We start from the raw sequence: 17767 nt of genomic DNA, 5'->3' as shown, positions 1-17767 counted from the left end.
TCCTCAGCATCTGAGGGATTCTGTTCCCACAAGCCCCACGGATGCCAAAAACAGCAGCAAATTAAATCTGCAATTTTGGGGCCATCACCCACTTCCAGGCAGTGGTCTGAGACATGGTTAGGCTGCATGCAGCCTCCCTGGGCCTTAGAAGGCCCCCCTGAAGGCATTAGAAACAAACGTCTGCTTTTCGCACTGTATGCTCCTTAATTTTATGCAGCTAACCACAATTTCTAATTTCGTATTTAACTGATGACATACCGTTGCTGCTGAAGGCTCTCGTGATTTGATAATAGGTTCCTCATATACCTTTTTGTATGCAGACAAAGGTCCAAGTATTCCAGGGTTTACAAACTCTATTAAAGCATAAAATTCCTGTAGATCATTTTGGACTGGAGTACCTTGAAAGACAAATGGAATTTCAACAGATATTTATAATCCAAAAAAGGGGTCCCTTTCTGACTTAGGTTACACATTACTCATCTTTTGTATCACAATGTGAAAGACTCACAAAATCCACATTTCTTCTGAATGACAGGACAAACAGCATTTCCCCAGCAAGAGCTCAGGTCTCACATCTTGCTGGGAGACAAACTCATTATTCAGAAGGCAAACTTTACAAATACAGTAATCCATAATACAAGGTACTCCTTGTGGACCAATTCAAAATTACTTGTTATTAAGTACACAGGGGGACCCTGGTATCTGCGAGAGGTTCTAGAATGGATGTTCCGCAGATGGAGGGATCCCCCAGTATTTTTCAACTTGGAAGAGGTTTTTTAAAAATTCCATTCTTAACTGTAACAAACTTTTATTTTCTCTTAAAACTAGCACACTTCTTGTCAACTGAAGGGTCTATGAAATACTCACCAGTAAGAATAATCCTTCTTTCACAAGATAGGCTGGCAAGGGAAGTAGTGGTCTTAATGGAGATGTTTTTCAAACGATGTCCTTCATCACAGATTACAAGACTGAACTCTGTCTTCTGAATTTGATCCAAAGAGCGCAGAAGCATCTCATAACTAATGATCAGAACTGAATAAAGGGGGGACTTGACAAACTCTTCCACTTTGTGATCCTGCAGTTCATAAGAATTATAAGGCTTTTCAAATTGAGCAAACTGGCAGCTTAAGTAAACTAGTATGTACAAATCTGTGTAGGTACAGTAGGTGTGTGCATTTAACATTCTCTCTCATGGACTTACACATACCGTACTTCAAAAACAAACAATTTGCATCTTCTCCAAGTACAAGCAGCACAAACAAGCCTGTCCCTGTGGGATACTCTTAAGTTCAAATTTTCTGCCAGCCTCTTACACCAACCAATTCACTAGCAGTAAGAGAGGGGTGGGACAATCAATCACTGTAGGACTATGGCAGAAGACGCTATTTCTATGCTGTTGTGCCGCTTCGCCTACCCTTCGCCGAAGGAGTATGTGAAACTAAACTTCTGTGTGTTGGGGGCACAGGGGAATAATCCCTAATCTGCAAAGGCTCCTTGTTACCCATGACCAGAGTGGGGTTTTCATCTTCAGCAAACAAACATGAAACTTGAATTCTGCAATGGTTCCAATATCTTTACTGCCAACACCACTGAACTATCCCAGGGAAAGTAGAACGCAGGTAGGTGTAAAGGGATTACAATAAAGCTATCTAGATTATATTATCCCACATGGCAATGTAGCACAAAGTAATTTTCTAGAAAAAGAAGATGGATAGTTTAAAAAAGAAAGAGAAGGAAAAGAAATGCAAATAAGGAGATGTATACATTCTCAGACCATCCGACAGGCTCTACAAAGGTAAGAACAGAACAGAAGTGTACTCAGACACCATGAAAATTGGCTAAGGCTGCAATCCTATGCAGCCTTACCAGGAAGTAAGCCCTACTGAGCTCAGTGAGACTTACTTCTAAGTAGACATGCTTAGGATTGTGATGTGAGATGGTTTATATGGACAGCAGGTAAACGTGATTCTTTTAGTCTCTGACCTGATCAACTAAGAACACCTTGATTCTTTCATTTCCAAGCCATTTCTGAAACTCTTTTCCCCAGTTTTTCACTAGACTCCCAGGAGTGACTATCAGTGCCTGCTTTATTATTGGCTTGCATCCATATGGTCCCTGGCGTAGGAGAGTCCAAATGAGTGAAATGCACTGCAGAGTTTTTCCCAAACCCATTTCATCGGCAAGAATAGCTCCAAATCTACCACTCACTCTGAAAAGAGATCATTTCATTATTAATACATCTGCACTCCAAATTTAGGAATTCCATATTGTTAAACTATATTAATCCACACTATTAAATCTGATAAGTCTCCTAAGGTTTGTTGAGCTCTGCATTAGTTTTTCAGTTTTTGTCTGCTGGCATGACTGCACACCTTCATTTCTATCATCATAAGCATTTTCTTGGTACATTTCAAGTATTCAGTTTTACTGGAATACCAAAAAGGCCCTCTTAAAATTAATAAGTTATTCCACTGACAATTTCTTCAGTTCGATATATTTGTGAACTACCAGGTCAGGGAAATTGAGATTTCATCTGTATTCACATGATAAATTAACATTATGGGTTAATCCTGAACTAGGAAGGAATCCTTTTCATGGAAGACTTGCGTTCCAATCCAACGCCAGTCTTCCACATGCTGCCCAGGGAACGGCTGTCGCAAAAGTGCCATAAAGGACTTGCAGCAGCCAGGAGGGAGGTGCTGGCACAGAGGCCAGCTCCAATAACACAGGCCAACACACATTTTGCTTCCTTAAACATTTCACCAATTCCTGGGTATATTTGGTGTGCTGATTCCAAAAATGGCATCCGTTTTGCCCTATCACATCTAGTTTTGGAGATATAGTATAGCCTCATTAGTGAATGGTTCAAGTAGCTTCCTCATGAGGAAGCCTACACCATGGCTTCCTCATGAGGAAGCTGCTTGAACCATTCACTAATGAGGCTATACTATATCTCCAAAACTAGATGTGATAGGGCAAAACGGATGCCATTTTTGGAATCAGCACCCCAAATTCATATCAAACCACCATAAAGTTTGGGAAAAACTTTTCTGACCCTCAATTTGTAGGCCTCTGTAATCCTTAAAGAGAGCTACCAGTACAGAAAATATTCCAAGAGCCTAAGGCTGTAATCCTATCCTCACTTATCTGGGAGTAAGCCCCATTGACTATAACTGGGTTTACTTCTGAGCAGACATGCATAGGATTGGGCTCTAAAACTCTTTAAGCTACTACTGCCCAATGTTGCACATAGGCAAAAGGGATCAAATGTGTACACCTGTGGGCTGGGCAGAAATGGGTTAAAATAAAACGTAAGAAAGTAAAAGTTATCATTCTTTAGCTATTGTTCTGCACTGACATGCACTAGTCTAAAACCAATACTTACAAGAGTCCACTTAAATATTTTTTTTAAGTTCACACAATTAAAAGTGTACAGAATGATTATGCTCTTACCTCATTCCCATCACACATTCATAAAGAAATACAAGTCCTTCTCGCTGGTGTGGTCGAAGATGGTTTACAATGTGAGGGTCCACAACAACATCTACAACAGGCAAACCTGACTTATTGAAGATCCTCTGGTGATATGGGTATGGGCGTGGCATAACTAAGCAATCTTCAAATTTCAAAAAGAAATGCAAAGTCATCATTCATTAAGTGAAAGCAGCCAGTTTTCAATGAGAAAAGCTAAAAGGTCATTATTTGTTTGCAAATTTCCAGCAGCGCAGGAAAACTCTGCAATGTTTTTAACTGCCATATTCATGGCCCAATTCTACACTACTGCAGCACCAGCCATCACAGATGTGCCGTAAAGCATATTTGTGATGACTCATGACTAGGGAGCACCAGGGGAAAGGCCTAAATCCAGCCCGACAGCTGCCAGCGCTGGTAAGTGCAGTGCCGAGAGCCACAGGGGCATAGCAGAACAGAGGCGGGGAGGAGTGTTTCGGGGAAGGTGGAAGGGGGGCAATTCAAGTCCAGGAGGGGACCAGGAACAGCAGAAGAGACCTCCGTCATATCCTAATCCCCATCCCAGGCCTGAAAGCCCTTGGGGCTTCTTGGACTTGCACCAGTGATTTAGCTTACACAGCTAGCTCCATTGGGCAGGAGCTCAACATGGGGTGAGGGAACAAATGAGGTAAGGGAGCAGGAGACCTCCAGCCTGCTCAGTTTCAGTGCTGCAGCCCCACTGAGCCAGAACTGAATAAGATTGGGTTATCCGTAATCCAAGGAAGTAACTGACGAGAATCAAAATGGCTTTATCTGAATGGCTTCATCTATAATGTTGATATGAATACCAAACACAGAGAAATAAAAGTTCATAATATAATACAAGGGTTCTGAAATGCTTTCAGAGCTACACTCAGTTTCTTAAGGGTACAGTCCAACCAAACTGTTTCCTTTCCTCCTACAACAAAAAGCTGTACAAAAGCCCTTAAACAAGCCCCATTTGTTTCACTGGGGCCCATGCCTGGCTGATTGTGTTTTTAGATACAAATTGCATTCCAATGAACTACATTACTTTTTAAAATACAGCTTTTTACAGGGGGACAGCAATATCCCACCAAACTGAATACTCTGTTCAGTTAAAGCAACAACATTTAAAGAGCACAGAAAAGATGATCTCATAACACAGGTACAAACACTTCAGGGTATCACAAATGTACGCTGAAGATTTTTAAGGAGCTCTTGATCAAAGACCCAATACACTATCCAAATAGTTTCCCCAACACTTTTAGCTAGTATATCTAGTAATGTCTGTTACTAGTGATATGACTTTTTTCACTGCTTCCTCCCCCCCCCCCCATTTCCTCATATAAATCAAGCATAATTCTGTTTCATTTAAAATGTTCAGCCTCTTATTTGAAATGAAGGGGGCAGGAAGACTGGAGGAAAATTTTTTATTTTTTTATTACCCATTCATTTTCTTTAGAAGAGGTTAAAGCAGAGGTAAAACAGACTAAAGCAGATAAACATTAAAAGCCCTCACTTGGTGCATATGGATCATGACGTGGTTTACAGATCTGGGAACCTTTGAGGAAATTTCCTTTAGTGCTGAGTTTACAGACATTTTTTAAAGGATTACAGAATGGCTTCACAGTAGCTTGTGAGGAATTCCAAGCATCCACTGGAATCTCCACTCCAGACTGAAAACATTTGCCACTTTTGAAGTCCTCTTCCAGAATTCTACCCATCACTGCAATTTCTTTGCCTCCAATCATCAGAGTTTGACCTTCCTCAAGATTTTCCAGATCTTTGGTTTTGTATCCAGTGCCTAAGCAAGATCAGAAACAGTTTGATCCAAGGACAACCATCAATCAAAATATTCCGAGGCAGAGATGGGAGGGGGAAAATACCACCATCAACCCTGCACTTTGGGACTGAGTACAATGAACAATTCAGAATTAATAACATGCAGGAGGAGCTGTAGCTCAAAAAATCTGCCCTACATATAGAAAGACCCAATTTCCGACCCTGGGAGAGCTTGGAAAAACCCATCTGAAAATCTAGAGAGCCTCTCCAGCATTCATTGACAACACTGATGAACCAATGTTTGACTCAGTACAACTCTGCTTCATATGTTCCTATATTTTGTTTCTATTGAGAAAAGGAAGATCAAAGACTAGGGACTGATGGTGTCAAGGTCTTGGATATGGAGGATGAATACTTGCAGCCAGCCTATGGGAGAGATATCAAGACAATAAACATCTAATGCTCATCCTACATCTCTAACCATTCTCCTTTTCTCTCTGGCTCTAAGGACTACTGGAAAGGGTCCTATTCCGATAACATTCACATGAACAAGCTTTCAGACCTGTAGCATGCATCAATCTACTCTTTACAGTCACTTGCTGCGACAATACGAGTTAAAATGTGGTAAGGGTTTTGTTAGATTGAAATAAACACTTCTTCACATAGTTCATTCCTGGAATTTGCTGCCACCAGGCATGACGACGACTAGTTTACCTGATTTTAAAATGGGACTGGACAAATGTAATGGATGAGCAGCCTATCAATGACTACCCGTGACACACTATATAGGAACTTCAGGGTCAGAACTAGTATGCCGCTGAATATCAGTTGCTGGGGAGAGTGGGAGAATTGGCCTCCATCGCCTGTTTGTGGAGTGACCTGGTTGGTCACTACAAGAGACAGGGGCTTGACTTGATGGATCTCCAGCAGGACTCTACTTATATTAAATGTTCTTGTATTCAGGGTCCAAAGTATATGAGACAAGGGAGCAGATGGAGTGCTAAAATGTGTCCTTTGGCAAATGACTGACAAATGCTAAGAGAATGCTCTCTCAGTTAGGGCTGGTCTGCTAATGAGCCCCACATCAACAATGGCAAATTGGCAGAGGTAGCAATTGCCTCCACTGGCTGTCCTACACTTTCCTGGCAGCAACTAAAGTCACCTCCACCATCAGACAGCTCCTCCTCTTCCTCAATAGCTTTGCTGAAGTCAGGAGGCAGGACCAGAACAAGCAAGGAGTGTGCTCTGTAGCCGACCATCTCTCTACTCCTCTCTTGTTGCAGTTCCTGTTCCTGCCCTCGGCTTTTTCCATAGGCAGAGCTGAGAGCGGGGGGAGTCTGGGAGAGGGAAAGGGAGGAAATAGGTGCTGTGTGGTAACAGCAGATTTGCTGCCACTGCTAAGGAATAGATGAAACCTGCAGAGGAGAGGGAGGAAAAATGAAGGGGAGGAGGAAGGGGGAGAAGTGCACTGGATTTGGGAAACTGGCACACTCTACATTTGCTTTACCTCTTCCAATGTCTTTGCCTTCCATGTCCTTCAGTGTCACTGACTTCCCTTTTGCAATTAGAACAGCATCACCTTCCCACTTCTTGTGTTTTTTCTTTGAAGCCTTACACCACACTACAGTGAAGTATTTTGTAAGGTTGCTTGAATCCTCTTGCATCCTGGTCGTTTCGGCGGTATGTGATGGATCTATGAGGATGAAGACAGATACAGCGGAAAAAGAGAGTTCTAGGTACATTCCAGTCCAGCTTTGCAACTGAAATGACAGATGTGCATACTGACAAACTGAATGCTGGCTAAGCCACGAGTCCCTTTCCATCATGTTTCAGGTAGCCTGGCTATCTTAAAAAAAACCAAGAGTATTAAGAACTGCATGAACATTCATGCTGTTATCTTTCACGTTTGTTACCTTTTTAATTAAAACAACTTTTTCTTTTTAAGTACTCAATTGCTTCTGGGATGGCAGGCTTTTTGGGTGACATCATGGGGTCCCAATACTATGCAAAGGTGGCTTCCACTGAAAACTTGAAGTACTGTTTCTTTTCCACAGCTCAAACCTGTAGAGCAATAAGGATGTTTGGAGTGAGGGTGCTTCTAGAGCGGCCCCACTACTCTCCAGATGTTATGTCTATTATCTCCTGCAAGATGATTGAATGCACTGAGCCATCAATGACCGTGTTTTGAACAAACTTTTCAGCCACAGAAACAGGGAATAACATGCCTGCTATTCAGAGATCTGTCGATATCCTTTCATGCAGCCATCATAATTCAGATGCAAAATGGAACAAAGTAGCAGGAAAGGATGACCTGCATGCCAAATAGCAGGTATCTTAAAAACTTCATGGAGAGCACATTTAAGGAAGAGGCAAACAGTTACTGCATTTTCGGATATGAAGGTGTGTAAAGAATGACAGTGAATGGGAGCAAATCAATGATCCCAAAGGTTGCTAAGATGAAATAAAGAATTATAAGGCAAGCATGACAACAGTGTGGACCAACTCCCAGTGGAGTTGATAGTTTATCTTAAAATTGTGGTTTGTTTATTTTGAAGACTACCCTGACTTTTGAAAAAATTATTCCCAAGCTACCGTACAACAGATAACCACAAAGGCAGAAAGGAGGCACAGACATTTTTTAATCGAATAAATGAAAACAACTCAGAAGCAAACAAGAAAACAACCAAACAATTCAGAAATCCTTAATCCAGAGGCTGGAGTGTGTTTCCTTTCAGTTCTGCATCCCCAGGCAATTGGCAATTGGGGCAGAGTTCTTTGTGGCAGAGAGGGGGGAAGCAAGCTCCCAGCAGCTGCTCCTTCCCTAGCCAATAGATGGGGCCAAGCTGGCCTTCCCTGCCATAATCTTCTTCTTGAGAGGAAGCTGGTGCCACCTCCCAGTAGCCTTTAATCACTCTTAAGGCAATCAACTTAAAAGTGCAATCAACATAACATGTACGATGTGGCTCATTTACTTCCCTATAGTACTGTATGCAGTGTCACCTAAGTGGATAAAATCAAATGGTGAACCCAGGAAGCTTCATGGCTTAGTGGAAATTTGAAGCTGGTTCTTTTAGGTCAGTCCAACTCCAGAACCACTACACCAACCTGGTTCTGATGTTAGCATCTGATGTACACAATAAGCTTCTGATGTACACATCTGATATACTCAATGTAGCAGATAGGAAGGATTTATTAATATTTATGAATATTTAATACAGCAAATCCTCACTTTAATAGCCTTCAGAAACAACAAATGTTTATGCTTCATTAAAAACTAGTCAGCTACGTTTTGTGCCTCCACTGACTTCAGTGCATTTGGATTTAACAACTTCAGGCATCAATAGAACCCCTTCCCCCTATTAGTACATTACACCAAGGGTTCACCGTATTAATATTTAATTTTAGCACATTACTGGCCGTTTATTTAACCTCTTTTTGCTTGTTTGGTTTTCTTTTTTCTTGAGAAGCCTGTAGCATTCATTGGTAACTGTGTACAGTACTGTTTCACAAACAACAGTACTGTTCTTTTTCTTTTTTCTTTTTCTTGTTTAATTTTCCAAAGGGCTCAAGAAAAACATAATCATATTCTCTGCAATGAATCTGAAACATAGTTTATGCCAGTACTCCCTATTTACATAACTTAAACATGCCTGCCTGTTTAAAATGTGTGGGATTATCCTAGAAGGAAAAATCAGAAAGATTATTCATATTCGTGAGCATTTTCATGAGTTGTTCAGAAATGATTACTTACAGACAAGCTGAAGATGTTCTTGCAAGGGGGAAGACGTAATCTTTCCAAACCACATTACATAAGCCTGATTTACATACATGTAATCCATTCAATATCTCAAGCAATACAGATATTGAATGATAACAGCAGAAGTTAAATTTAGCAGGGATTGTGCAGAGGCATCATGTGCATCAAAATATACACTATATGCGTTTTGCCTTGGCAATAAGTCTTCCCTATGGACAGGGACCTTATTTCAAATTAAAAGTTAAAAAAATAAGCTTTCCAGAACCAGATAATGCAAATTACACACACATTCAAATGTTACTTGATCTTTTTTTCATTTAAAGCCTGTTAATCACTATGCATCAAAGCAGTGCAAAGATGCCCAAGACACAGTTGCCCACATTGGGCTAAGTTCTAAGTGCAAAATAGTCCAAATGTCTAGGGCAGGGGTCAGCAACCTTAAACATTCAAAGAGCCATTTGGACCCGTTTTCCGGAGAAAATAAAACCTCGGGAGCCACAAAACCCTTTTGACATCTAAAATGAAGATAACACTGCATATATAGTTTTTTTTTTTACCTTTATGCTATGTATAAAAAAACTATAGTGTGTTGCATTTTTGAAATGAATGAACTGCTACAGAGAAAACAATATGTAACATATTTTAATGTTACAAGATCACCATAATCTTAAATTTAGAATTACATATAAAAACGAAACAGCTAAAATAAAATACATTTAAATTAAATACTAATTTATTTTCCCAGGGCCTGCTCTAGCCAATTTGGTGCTATAGGCAAGACTTGGGCTGGTGCCCTCCCTAGCAGAAAATCCTGACCAACAGTAAATAGTCATCTTTGTGTCTTTTCCACAGTAATGTAAAAGAGGCACAATGAAATACAAAATCTAATGACTAGTATTTTTCAATACAATAAAGAGATTTATAGTTATTACTCCCCCTTGTATGTCCCAATTTATAATGCACTCCCCTCTTGTATATGCAACTTTTATAATGTGCTCCCCTCTTACAGGTCCCATTTTTATAATGTAGCCCCTTCTTGTAGGTCCCTTGTAGGTGCTGGGGCACCTTCCTTATGAGGAAAGGCTACGTTTGGGCCTCTTCAGCCTAGAAAAGAGGCGCCTGAGGGGGGGGGGACATGATTGAGACATACAAAATTATGCAGGGGATGGACAGAGTGGATAGAGTGATGCTCTTTACACTCTCACATAACACCAGAACCAGAGGACATCCTCTACCTGTCTACTCAGAAGTCAGTCCCAGTAGTCAATGGGGCTTCCTCCCAGGGAAGTGTGGACAGGAGTGCAGCCTGCGAGCAGCTCCTCTCCCTGTCTACTCAGAAGTCAGCCCCAGTAGAGTCAACAGGGCTTCCTCCCAGGGAAGTGTGGACAGGAGTGCAGCACACCTCGCTCCGTCCTGCCCATTGCCTCAGCAGCGCTGCGTCTCCCGCACTTCTCCGACCAGCCTCGCCTCTTCCGTTCAGCCCCCTGCCCGCTGTGGGGCGAAGGAAGGAAGAGCGCAGGGAAGAGGTGCCCGGCTGCCCCCCCGCACCTGCGGCGCACCTGCTCACAGTGGGGTGTGGAGAGCAGGTCCAGGAGAACGCCGCTGCCCCTGCCTGCCTGCTGAGGAAGGAGCTGCTGTGCGCGGGGGGTGCTTTGCAGGGAAGGAGGGAAGGAGGGAAGGAGCTGCAGCTTTGCAGGGAGAAGCAGCGCCCCGGCCCCGCACTCACCAGCAGCCAGCGCCCGCAGCACATCGCGCCGGAGTGAGGCGCCCTCGGGGCTGGGCTGACTGGGCGGCGGCCAAGGGGAAGGCGCCACGCTTCCAGCCCCCACTGGGGAGCCGCATCAGAGGACTGAAAGAGCCGCATGCGGCTCCAAAAACACAGGTTGCTGACCCAAGGTCTAGGGAAACGATGAATGAGACTCACGAGAGACTGGTCTGGACTGTAGCTCTGGACTGTATCAGATACTTTATTTTCCACTTTTCTCTCTGAGGTGCTGGTGCAGGCTGTGATCCAAAAACTGAAGCTTCAAAAGCTATTTCAAAGTTTAGATCAAAAAAGTATTCAGGCAGCACAAAAGGTTTGGTACAAGTTGGACTTTCCTGCCATAATTGTTGTCTTAGGTATACTCAGCCTTTATTTTCCATATAATCAAGAGCATAGCATCTTTGGAATCAGAACTATCTCCAGTTTGTATAGTATTAGTGTCGCATGGCTAGTAAGTCTTCCTGAAGACTTCTCTACAGCGCTTGGCTCCTGTCCTCCCCTGCCAGTGTGGAATCTCAACTTTCATTTGTTTAACCACGGGACCAGTCTCTTATAAAGAATTCCACCAATACAAAATGACTGGCAGCCTCTGGATCACTGCCACCAGTTGTTCACACTTTTACACAGCAACAAAGGCTCTGTAAAGATGACAGATTTTGAGAGAGTTCAAGGCCACCATGAAAGTCACCAGCGCCCACAATACACATCTATTTTTTGGTTCTTTCTCACTAAGGTATCTGGTTAAACCACCAATTCAATCAGCTGACAGGACTCAGCTCCAGGATCATGAACCGCAACTAGTCCAGACAAAGAGACAGAAGCAAGTTCAAGGGCATTGAAGCTCTGAACTAGGCAAATGCCACAGCCTTTACGATGATATAAAATTCCAAGCCACCAAATTGAGGTAACTAGCTCCAGGCAGCAGTCTGATACATGCACATTATTAGTACAATTGTTGCTTTTGGATAATGCCCATGAATCTATAACATGCTGTTTATGCACTGATAAATCTGGGAACTGACTTTTGTTTTTCAACGCACATCAAGTATTTGTCCACATATCTACATACATAGTCCATCTGGGAGAAAAAACCCACCGGCTTCATCTGTCTTAGACATACACTACCATTCAGTAACATTTTCTTTTTTGTTTTTTAAACGTTTCCTTATGAATGAAATCTATTCAGCCAGAAGTTGCTTGCATTCTAATCTGCAACCTACTCCTATGCATGTCTACTCGGAAGTCAATCCCTTTGTGTTCAATGGGGATTACTCCCAAGTAAATAGGTACAGGATTGCATCATAAGTCAATATTTCATTTGCCCTTTTTTCAACATAAGTGGGTTCCTGTAAGTAACTACACATTTAATATCATAAAGGGTATAATGCTAAAGTATTTAGCAGGAAGAGTGACATTTAAATAGACCGTAACCACTTCTTTGTACTCCCAACTAAGTGATTAATAATTAATTTTCCCCATTCTTTAATTCATGTGAATAAGCAGGGAGGGGATTATCATCAACATTACTTTTGAGAGTATGAATACAAGGTATAACAGTTAAGGGGAAGGTGCAGAGTAAAAAGAGGCAGTCAAAAATACAGCCCTCAATAGCCTAGAATGGGACCTGCAGACCTTAGGGACTCACCGATTCAGAACATCTTCAGGAGCCCTGCTTGATGTACTACCACTTAGTATGATTAGGCAGGCCTGAAAGTAGCAGCCACAGGGCTATGGTACCAGTCTTCCACAGGTTTGCAAGAGTATCTCTCTCTTATGGCTGTCAGAAGTGGTGGTAAGACCTTTCTCTTTAAGAAAGCATTTGTTGGTGGTGGTTGCTAAGAATTATTAGGTGGATTTGAACTCTAATGCGGATGTTTTTCTGTAGCTTTGGGGATGAAGTTTTAAATCAGGGGAAGAGCATGAAAAGCCCCTCAGAGAGTCACTGCTGGTCTGGGTCAGCATACCGCGTTAGACAGACCAATGTTCTGATTCCATATAAGGCAACATCTTTGTTTAATATAACCAGCCTTTTATCGTACTTTATAGATGCTATGAACTGATGTAAAGCTGACATAAGCTCAAGAGATACACAGCGCAAAAATTTTAACTAAGCAAATAAATATTTGCAATTTAAATGGTTTGGGAATTTAAGAGGAAAAATAGGGCTATGCATTTTCTCACCAGGTAACCAGCCTATTAAAGCTATTGATCAAGGCAATGTTGATTTCTGTAAAAAATATTTGTCACTGGTCTATAATGAAAACAAAGCCCTCCTAAACCATTTTACAAGCTTTATTAAAGCCAATTTATTTCAGGGAAGAAAGATCTTAAAAAAGAAAACAGAAATGCAGGTGGAAAAAAAAATGCAAGCAATGCTCCCTGAGTGAAGGTAAGAGGGATAAAGGATAAAAGGGCTAAACCAAACAGGATTACCTGGAAGTAATCTTCCCCCGTCTCTCATTTTACATAGCAATAACCTTTTGCACATATCAGGCCAAGCAGAAATATTATCCAGGAGGAGACCCTCACTGAACAGAAATCAAATTTGAGATTTTCTTAGCAGGAAACTGGTCTAACTGGTCTTGCTCGACAAGTACAAGCTAGCAATGTGCAAACAGACACAAGGGTCATTATGCATTTTATTGCTAAAAGACAGCAATATTCAACAATTTTGTGGCTGAGGTATAGACCAGTCTCATGTTATTTTTCAGTTGCTTTTTGTCCCTCCCTTTCTACAAGGGAGGGAAGGTGGAACAAAGAGCCCTCCCCACCCCGTGTTATCCTCACAACAAGCCTGAGAGGTAACGAAGGATGAGAAGTGACTAGCTCAAGCTCACAAAGTGAGCATAGTGGATAAGAGGAGATCAGAACCTGGATCAGCCTGGTTCAATGCTATACCACTCTGCTGTACCATGTAAAGGACATTTGAGCTGTGTCCTTATGGCTATCAAAAGTGCAGAACCATGATTCAATATAGATCAGGGTGGCAAGCCACATGTGGCTCTTAGACATATAGTGTATGGCTCTCAGCAATTCCAGCAACGGTATTCAGACATACAGTACCTCTGAGCAGAGAGGAGCCATTTAGTCATCATGGGTATATTATAGCAGATTACACAAGGTTAATTACAGTTATATGAAAAGCACACACTCACTCAGACAACTTTCACATTAACACTAAAACTCAGCAGTTGCACACTGATAGGAATGTTGTGTCTTTCCCTATCTTATCACTATTGTCTACTCCCCTAACACAAAAGGTGATGTGCTTAGCATTTGGGTCTAACCTCCAACAAGCTCATTCACATTGTTTTCCTGCCTTAAGGAAGGGGCCTGTAGCTCTGTGGAAGAGTATCTGCTTTTCAGTCCCTTAAGTCTCTAGGTATAGGGCAGAGAAAAACAATTTATGTTTGAAAACTGGGAATCAGTATTGACAATACTGACCTGGATGGACAAATGACTCAGTAGAACGCAGAGTCAACCTGTCAGGCAAACGTGCTGTTCAGTTCGAGATGTACAGATGGCCCCCCATATCTGTAGATCAGGTATCTGAGGTTTTACTTATCTGCAGATCGGGGGGCCTGTAGCTAACTTCCTGCTAGCGTTAGATGTGGTCTTTTCAAGCACTCAGTCTGCCTGCAGTCTGCCTGCATGCTGCAGACTGAATGCTTATAGCAATCTGTAAAAGGAAGAAACTGTATATCTGCAGTTTTTGTATCTGCAGGGGGTCTGGAAGTGATCCTCTGCGGATATGAGGGGGGCCACAAATATATTTATTTTGAAGAGCCTTTCCAGACAATTCACCCCTTAAATAAAAGGGGTGAAAAACGGGAGATGTGAAGTCTCAGGAAAACAAACAAAAAACAGCAATTTTGGGCAGTGGTGGTGTCATTTCCCCCCCTTTTTTCTCTAAAGCAGGGGGGTCCATACTTTTTGGCAGGAGGGCCACCATGCCTCTGACACTGTGTTGGGGGTTGGGAAGAAAGGAATCAATTTACATTTCAAATTTGAACAGATTTACATAAATGAATATATTAGAGATGGAACTTATATGAATAAATAAAGGTCTTGCAATAGCTCAAGGCCTATAAAGGCCTTTCCCTTTGCAGCCACTGCTGCATCACAGATGTGAACAGCAAGCAGTGGAGGGAGCCCTTGTCCCAAGCTCATGTGAGGGGTCGAACGGTTCGCTGCTCTTCACGCTGAGAGCAGTTGCATCAGGCTAGTGGGGGCTCCAGCAAGTCTCCGGAGGGCCAGAGGCTCATTGGAGACTGGGGGCTCCCTGAGGGCCGGATTGGGAGTCCTTGAGGGCCCCGTGGCCCTAAGGCTGGGGTTTGGGCACCCCTGCTCTAAAGCATGAAATGAAACTATATAAAACCTTCCACAAAGTTTTCTCTTTCATAGAGATGAATGAAAGCAGTGTTTTAGAATAATATTGTTACAACCAGTGCACACTGCTGCAAATTTCAGATCCAAATTTCAAAGGCAGCAATGCTAACAATGATAGCACTGCTTCTACATTTGAATGGATTCCTAAACATGGAATGCTCTTAGGATTTGATGTTGGAAAGTACTTTTAAACTTACAGGATACTGAGCTTCTTCAGGGATCAGGTCTGCCAAGTATAGTAGTAATATATCAAAGGATATTGCCTCAGCAACACAGTGGCAAGGCAACAGAGCTCCTGTCTCCCCTTACTTCTTCCTTGCCTCCTATTCTGACATTTCTGCGTCAAGGGCAAAATTGATAAATGTTTGAAAGTGCAAAAGGAGCAAACTAACTTGTGAATTCTTTCAATTCAGGGAGACTTTCTATTTTTTAGAATCCATGAAGTTCAAAGGGAACACTCAGATTCAGAAGCTGTGAATCTATCAGGGTAGAGAAATAAATGGATTATGTGAGTATTTTCAAGGATCTATTATTTACTGGGATGATAACAAAAGGCAGGGGTATCTAGAGAGAGCCCCCAGAGAGAGTAAGGCGTAGGGGTGGGGTTTCCAATGTGGTTCCTGAAAGAGGGTTATAAACATGATGAGTGAAACCAGTTCATGGTGGTCTGGTCATAAGAGACAACATGGGGCTTTGGGTATTAAACAGAAGCTGGATGTTGTTTCAGTTGTCCAAAGTCACAGTGTCCCAGGCAAGTCAAGACAACTCCATGCCATTCCCAAATGGATTTAGGTACTTGACAGGCAGCCCAGCCCTACCCTGCACCAGCCCACAGCATGTGGTGCGCCGTTGATGGAGTGTTTGCTGCATGCTACGGGGGTTGGGGGAGCGACCAGATGTCCTGGGAGATATAGGTAAAAATCTTTTTTACTTACCTCCCCATAGGCTGCTTGGCCTTCAACAAGTATCCTTGGACCCACACCAGCTGCTTAGCTGGTGTAAGTTCAAGGAATCAAAGGGTGTCAGTCTGGGAAAAGGGGGACAGTATATCAGTGTGCACCACTGCAGTCCTTCCCCGTTTCCCACCCAAACTGCTCCTGCTGCTGACATACCTGCTCCAGCATGGGTGTGGCAGTCCACCATGGCTGGCACAGGGCTTTCCTGCTCCTATGCTGTTGTTAGCAAGCCAACCACTGCTTTGCATAGCAAGTGGCTTACCCAACAGTGACTAAAGCCTTATTAACAGTATTTATATACCGCTTTTCAACTAAAAGTTCACAAAGCGGTTTACAGAGATCGGATCATGAGATCCGTCAGCATAACACCACCACAGGACTGGGCTGTAAGTCCATTTCCATGCCAATGGAGAAATTTCCAGGATGGGTGCAACTTTCTGCTCCTGAGCCTTTTGGTCTCAAATTATAAGCCTTAGCCAGAGAAAGACAAAACAGAGGCCTCAACAAAATGGGGCTGTCCTGCCGACAAATGGAAAAGGATATGAATAAGAAAAATACCTACATGTAGATTTAGGATAACTTATTTTGACCAATATTATGATGACATTTGTAGTCTCATCCTACGCATGTTTATTAAAAGCAAATTCCACTGAGTTTAGCAGCAAGTACTGCAGTGTTATGACTATGACTAATACTCAGAAGTTCACGTCTGCTCAAAAGCACAAAAAAGGGCATTCTGCATCTGCGCAAAAGTGCCAACACAGCTGTCCTCAGAGAGTCAGGATACCTACACTTATTGTTGCTTTTTAATTACATTTCATGGATATTTATTTTCTGAACTTTTTGTCTACAAATACTGTATGAGTTTCTTCCATTTCTGCATAATGCTGAAGGCTACACAGTTTCTAAGCCCAGATAACAGTCTTCTGTTTACTACAATATTAATGGTGCCTAATTCAAATCCCCACTCCTATATTTCAAGATGGCTAAGAACTTAGGTACCTTGTAATTCTATGCACAATTGCTTGAGCGTTAAGTCTCATCAAACTCAGTGGAATTTACATCTAAGCAAATGTGCACAGGGTTGGACTTTGGGGTGGCAGCAGATTGTAGCTCCACCTCCAAAACTTGGTATATTTGTAATTATTGTTTGAATAAAATTAAGGCATTTGTGCTTTTAAATTTTATAATCCTACCAAACAGTATAATTTTATTGCTAGGTTACACATAAAAGGCTGGATCCAAAAGAGCCTTGACTGAGTGCAAAGGCACTTCAACTTGTGCCAGGCAGGTCTTACAATTGATAGACCAGGCAGGTCTATCAATTTCCCCCCTCTAGCTGCTGTCCCCTGCACCCCTCCCCATACCATCTTGCAGAATTCCTTAATTTGGGGGGGAGGGAGGAACAGGGGGTTACAGTGCAGAGGACGAGGTAGAAAGTCCCAATGGACAAGCAGAACTCTGCCCATGCTTTGCTAGATCCATCACATTTCATGTTCTTAAAATGGTGCAGTAACTTTAGGTCTGATAAAAAGCAAGTTTTGCATATATCTGAATGCCTCCTAAAATGTCAAGGGGAAAAATATATTTTTCCTGTCTTCAAAAATACGCATGTATAGAAACAGATAAACCATAATCCTTACAATA

At 42.2% G+C, this 17767-nt stretch overlaps 1 protein-coding gene across 1 annotated transcript in view; it reads right to left on the bottom strand.

Moving 5' to 3' along the window:
* RAD54B (RAD54 homolog B) overlaps positions 1-17767 on the bottom strand; it is a 56036-nt gene that overhangs the window by 13877 nt on the left and 24392 nt on the right. Inside the window, exons 4-9 of the mRNA XM_066624925.1 lie at positions 6761-6946; positions 4991-5275; positions 3454-3616; positions 1984-2209; positions 868-1075; positions 259-398 (exon numbers count right to left, since the gene is read on the bottom strand). Of these exons, the coding sequence (XP_066481022.1) occupies positions 259-398; positions 868-1075; positions 1984-2209; positions 3454-3616; positions 4991-5275; positions 6761-6946 (1208 nt within the window). The remainder of the gene's footprint in view (positions 1-258; positions 399-867; positions 1076-1983; positions 2210-3453; positions 3617-4990; positions 5276-6760; positions 6947-17767) is intronic.

The sequence above is a fragment of the Tiliqua scincoides genome, chromosome 4 (genome assembly GCF_035046505.1).
Source record: "Tiliqua scincoides isolate rTilSci1 chromosome 4, rTilSci1.hap2, whole genome shotgun sequence".
NCBI classification, from domain to species: Eukaryota; Metazoa; Chordata; class Lepidosauria; order Squamata; family Scincidae; genus Tiliqua; species Tiliqua scincoides.
This window is presented reverse-complemented; position numbering and strand designations above follow the sequence as displayed.